The sequence below is a fragment of the Pelodiscus sinensis genome, chromosome 9 (genome assembly GCF_049634645.1).
Source record: "Pelodiscus sinensis isolate JC-2024 chromosome 9, ASM4963464v1, whole genome shotgun sequence".
Lineage (NCBI taxonomy): Eukaryota > Metazoa > Chordata > Testudines > Trionychidae > Pelodiscus > Pelodiscus sinensis.
This window is the reverse complement of record NC_134719.1, coordinates 13,127,521-13,133,520: the sequence shown is the minus strand read 5'-3', so window position 1 is coordinate 13,133,520 and position 6,000 is coordinate 13,127,521. Positions and strand designations below refer to the sequence as shown.

Genomic DNA, 6,000 nt, shown 5'->3' with positions numbered 1-6,000 from the left:
AAATGCTTCTGTTTTAATAGACGATTCATCACTGAGCTTAAAGAGGAATAGCCTCGTTTGTTCAGCAATGTCCCCTGTAAAGCGGTTTCATTTGGCTCTGATTTTGTTATTCTTCATCGATTTATAATGGACCTGTAGCACCTTAGACACTGACAAAATTATATACATAGTATCATGAGCTTTTGTGGGCAAAACCCACTTCTTCAGCCCCATGAAAGCTAATGATACTATTTATATATTTTGGTTAGTCTATAAGGTGCGACAGGACCATTGTTGTTTTTTAATTTTTTTTTAGTTACAAACTAACACAACTACCCCTCTCACACTTTCTTCATCAATTTATGTTAACATTTCACCCTGGAACTTTAGCATCTTTGGACTTAATATTACTCCCAGTGAAAATGACAGCAAAATTCCGTTTGGAGCCACAGGAAGCAGGGTCCTGCCAGATATGCTATGTTTAAAGTTCTTACTGAAATAGTTTGCTTGCATGCAGGGCCAGATTAAGAAATGCTGAGGCCCTAAATTATGTCAAGTTTAAAAGGCCCCTTAGTATTACAAAAAAGGTATTATTCTAACAGAAAGAACAATGAAAATAGACGTAATAGTTTTATATTTGCATCTATACCAGTACATAGGTGAGGATGCATCTAAAAACTAGAAATTTTTGTATTTAGAAGCCCCTCATAACCTGGGGTCCTAAAGTGAAGCTTACTTAGCTTGTGCATAAATCTGACATTACTTGCATTGTTACAGAAATCAATGTTATGTCAACACACAACTCATTCAATGCAAGGATCATGAGCTTTTAATTTGTCTTCCAAAGGCAAATACAAACATTTCAGTAGTGAAGCTTCCCATGTAAATCCCTTTTTATAAGCCTATTGTTGTTCAGTAAAAAGCATTAGCTGTGATTCTCCACTGCCTTGCAGCCTGTGTCATCACAAATTGAAGGTAACAAGCTTCCCAATCTGAGTGAGAGTGTATGCAAAAAACGTAACCTGCAGAATTTATTGGGCAGTGTTCTGACTTCATCTGGTGTCTCCATTCAGTCTTCCTAGGAATATAAAATTATAGGCCAGATTTATCACTAGTGTAATTCTATTGACTTCACCTGAGTTATGCCAGTGGTAGTTACAGCCTACTATGCAAAAGGCTATCTACCATATATTCCCATTAATCGGTGTCATAACTTATCCCAGAACTAACCAGCCTTTAGCATGTCTCTGTCTGCACACTCTTTCCAGCACACAAAGTGCCACCATTTTGCGGGGCTGGGTTATTACACTGTCTTGTTCGTCTCTTTGTTCCAGACTGGCAGGGGGTCCAGGGTGACCAGCAGCTCCAGCTACCGTGTGTCTTAGTGCCTGTAAAATGATTTTTAAAAATATATTAGATGATAAGGTTCATTTCACAAGCAAGCGATTCTCAGCTGAAAGTGAAATTGCTTTGTGGCAGAGGCATGCTGCCCTGGAGAGCTGGTGCAAAGACAACTTTAACTTTCCTATGGGAGTGAGTCAGAAGCTGCCATGATCAACTTTTTATTTAGACCAGCAATCTAACCCTCGCTCTGACACTGGTTCCCTCTGCATCCTTGAGACTTATCAGTGTTTATGTGACACTTTGAAAGCAGGGTCTTCTGAAGACTACTTACCCTCTGCAGACTGGGAGCTTTTTACTTTCCGTCTCTGATAACTGGAGGAGTTACAATTTGGCCTCTTCTTCCCAAGTGATTGCTGATGTGTCTCAGTGCTGGAATGGTCTCACCCCCGAAAGGCTAAAAGTTTCAATCTCGTTCCAGGCTGCTCATCCTAGTCATGCTGCCTGGGGAAACTCAGCAGAGATTCTTTGTGGAAGTGTCATTTCAGGGCTTTTTCATCGCAGTACACTCTGACTTGTCAGCAGAGTTCAATACTATAGATTATGGTGTCTCTTTAGATTGATGGGAGCACATGATGGGGCTGTCACTGCATTTATTTTTAATTTACTCAACTGGTCTCAGTGTGTATCACAGACACTATATTAATCTAGTTGGGTTGAAGTTTGCTATGAAGTCCTGATGGTCCTATATGCTCTTACTATCTGTACTATCAAGGCATCAGTTTTCCAGTGACACAGACCCAGGGCCTAGCTCCTATTGATTTCAATTGTTAGGCATTTAGGTGCTTTTGAAAAATCTCAGTAGGTGCTGATCTACATCTTTAGGTGCCGAAAATGCTTTTTGAAAATCTGACCTCACTACAGTTTTGCTGATAGTATCAAGCGTTACCCCTTGGCCTTTGGCATGGCTTTCTCAGTCTATCTCCGCTCACTCTCTCCCTCAGGGTTTGCGCTGCAGTCCATCACTGCAATACCTACATGTATCCTGCTCAGCAGTGGTCTGAAAGCGGATGTCACATCAGCTCTTGCAAATCGGCACCTCAAGGGCGCCTGGGTCAAATGACTCTAGTTCCTCACAGATCAATGAGGACCATTCTGGGCATAATGACTCCTTTTGGTCTCCATAGAGATCAGCGTTCTGCCATTTAAAGGCTATTTCCTCACTTCTGCCTCTGTCATTTCTGTCTGACACTGAAGAGTTGATCCAACCTCCAGTCAGATCATATTTCACGGGCTCCGTGATGCAGCCCCGTGCAGGTGACAACTGCGGCCAGATGCTGCTGTCGGGTCCTGCTGGTGTCCCCAGCCTTGCTGGTGATTGATTCCTTTCCCTGGCACGTTTGAGATCACACTTGTATCCACAACAGAAGAAGAACAATTTAATCTGGCCTATTGCATTGATGTCCCCCGGCCTTCCATACGCCGAGTGTGCAATGAGGCCTAGGAAAGCTGATTCCTTGATGATTCTCACAGAGCCGAGCAAAGACTCTGTTGTCAGAGCTGCTCACTGGCTGCTATTCCTCAGCTCACACACCACGGTCTCTGACAATCTGGGGTGCTGACATGTCTCCAGCATTTAAAGCCTCCCTTTTTACACCTGGCTTATTTACAAGAATTACGCGAGCCGTTAATTTTCCTTGTTTGTAAAGCCCCCAAGACTACTTCGCACCAAAGGTGGTTAAGAAGCGAAGGGTTGATTGATGAATGGATTCAAATAGCTGCCGATTAGCATTGCCCAGGGTGAGAACACAGTTGCTACACACACACACCCTGCCGCCTTCCTCACCGCCATGTGTACATGTTGTTGCCCTACCTTGGCGTCTGGTCTTCTCACAGGCCGGGCCCTCAAACCCCTGTGTACACTGACACACGCAGGCATTCCCGAGAAGCATGGGCTCCGCGTTGTTCTGACAAGGGCCACAGCGGCAGGCGCTGAACTCTGCTAAGTATTCGTCCAAAGCCCTTTTCAGGTTTTGCCTTTTTGTTTCAATAGCCCCCAGGTTGCTGCGGCGGAGGATTTCGTGGATGGGCTGCAGCTGCAGAGAAGAGGTGAGAGGATGTGGCCGTGAAGGATTATCATTGCTTTAGTGCAGGCATGTCCAAAGTCCGGCCCGTGGGCCAATTGCGGCCCGTGTTCCGGTTTAATACGGCCCCCCAGGTAATTTGGCAATATCTATCTTTTATGGCCCCCAACGAATGCATATGTATTGAGATGAATACATTGTAAAATCTCAGTTAATGTCAGTTGGTCTAAATCAGTTATAAATATATTTGGACACAACATGTATACTTGGTGTTATGTTCCTGTTCATATTTTTTGAACTTAAAAGTTGACAGACAACCTTTATTACCAATAATATGTAATGTACTTTACAATGTTCCTGACATATATTTCAGCTTCCTGGATTTTTTTTTTCATCTGGCCTTCAGATATGAAAGGCAGAGTGATTTAACACCTGTTTAGATTTGTCATCCATGTGACGAAATGAAAAGTATGCCGTTTGTAATAAACTTTGCATAAAATAGTTAATTTGCATTTAATTTTAATGGTTCAAAGAATGTCAGGCAAAATGGTCGGCCCTCACGCATGTTCACTTCATCAAATCTGGCCCTCGTTGAAAAAAGTTTGGACACCCCTGCTTTAGTGGGTACGCAAAAAGGGGCTTTAATTTAAGGATGATAGTTTGACCTAAAAAGGACTATGGTCATAGCAGCCCCTTTACATTGCCACTAGAGCCCGCCATGTGCACTCCTGTGGCACAGAGAGACCCAGCCTCACCCCTACCACATGAGGGCCCGCTCCCCCATAGTCCCAGTGACTATGCTGGCTCTACTGACAATATTATAGATGGTCCAAAGCCAGAAACCTCAACTCCAAAGCCCTTGTAATCTTGGAGCTGTTAGAATGATTTATATTCTTGGTCTGACATTAGGGTGACCCTATTTTCCTATGCCCAATATGGGACTGGGGGGGGGGGGGAGCTGCCAGCACTTGGGGTTTTAGCCCAAAGTCGGGGGGGGAGGCTGTTGGCACTCAGGTCTCCAGCCCCACAGTGTGTGTATGGGTGGGGGGGGGGAGCTGCTGGCAATCAGAGCTTCAGCCCCACCGTGAAATGGGACGGGGCAAGGGATGAGCCCTGCAGTGGGGCTGCCTAGGAACAGGGCTTGAGCTCCACGACCAAAGCTGCCTGGGAACGGGGCTGAGCTCTGCAGTGACAAAAGAGCTTTAGCCTAGTGACGAGGGCTGTGTGGGAACGGGGATGCATCCCGTGATAGGGACAAGAAAGGGGTTTCAGCCCTGAGTGGGGGTGGGCGCTGGAAGTTGGAACTTCAGCCCCATATTCTGGAAAGGCTGGCAGGCTTTCCCCCTCCTTTAGGGCACATAGGGAGGAAAGAAACTCCTACCTGTTTTCATTCTATGTTACTCCCTCAGCTCCCTGCCTCACTCCAGACACCATGTACTGGTGCCTGCTTTACTGCCAACCACAAATAGGCTGCTACCGCTGTTCTTACTGGGGAACTCAAAGACCAGGAGGGGGTGTGCAAATACCGGACATTTTGCCCCCTTTAAAAAAAAAAGTCGGCACCTAACAGAGAGCTTAAATAAGGGTTAAAAATGGGAAGGATGGTCACCCTAAAGACTTACATGCAGCCCTTTGATTCTGATCCCAAATCAGATCAACAGCCACCAGAGACATGGAAGTGTTTTACATGATTTCTGCCATGTTGGACCATAATCTCCTGGTAGCAGCTTGTGCCATTTTGGTGTCATTTAATCTAAATGTTAGCCTGACCACCTCAATCAAAGCAGTATCAGTCCTGCATCCATATATACTGTATGCACACATCTTTGTGTGTGAGGCATACACAGCTGTGGTACCGTATGATGCAGTTAAAACATATTGTGCCAGCTGAAAAGTTTAAAACATCGTGAGACAAACAATACTAGCATCTAAAGCTGCCATGTGTTTAGGCCAAACTATTCAAATGCAGATAATTAAAACTATGAACCTAACGTCCATATTTAAATAAAAATGAACTGATTTCATGAGGCGCTAAAGACCTACCTTTCCTGTTGAAATGTTCATCACCTTGAAAAATCAGGCTTTTAGTTAGCTGTCTATAGCAAGATTTTAATTAGCTAACTTTAGGCATCGAAATGACCAAAAGTTGGCCATAATATCTTGCCCCTTATGTGTTTCAAATTCATAGAATAGAATTTCTCAAGCACATAATTCAAAGTACATTTTAAAAGTTCAGATTGACTTCTATAACCTATACAAAAATATGTGTGTGTTGGTAGATGTGCGTGTGTATAAATATTTGACATTATTGGATTGTGAGATGAACATACAAATAATTGTTGCAACCACTGATATATGTTTGCACCAAATCTTGTACAATGTGAGCCAGGAAAGATGTCGATGAAAAGCTGATGTTGGGCTGATTCTGTTTATACTGCTCATATATGTGTATCAATTTGCATTTGAAGTTTGAGTATGTACTCATACTTCGAATGTTTGCTTCTGGGAGACATCAACAAGCCTGGCCAACGTATTGTGAAGGGATTGCTAGTCAAGTCAATAGCAGCACTTAGGGGACAGTACACCTCAGGTGGTG

The 6,000-nt window shown here is 43.9% G+C and overlaps 1 protein-coding gene across 2 annotated transcripts in view; it reads right to left on the bottom strand.

Annotated features, from left to right (window-relative positions):
* Positions 1–785: 785 nt before the first annotated feature.
* C8A (complement C8 alpha chain) overlaps positions 786–6,000 on the bottom strand; it is a 43,990-nt gene continuing 38,775 nt past the window's right edge. The window contains exons 10-12 of one of the 2 annotated variants that reach the window (XM_006133494.4): positions 3,194–3,416; positions 1,210–1,367; positions 786–1,057 (exon numbers count right to left, since the gene is read on the bottom strand). In XM_006133494.4, the coding sequence (XP_006133556.2) occupies positions 1,216–1,367; positions 3,194–3,416 (375 nt within the window). In that variant the 3' untranslated portion in view covers positions 786–1,057; positions 1,210–1,215. Of the gene's footprint in view, positions 1,368–3,193; positions 3,417–6,000 lie in introns of both variants that reach the window. The other variant, XM_014578783.3, reaches the window with a different exon arrangement.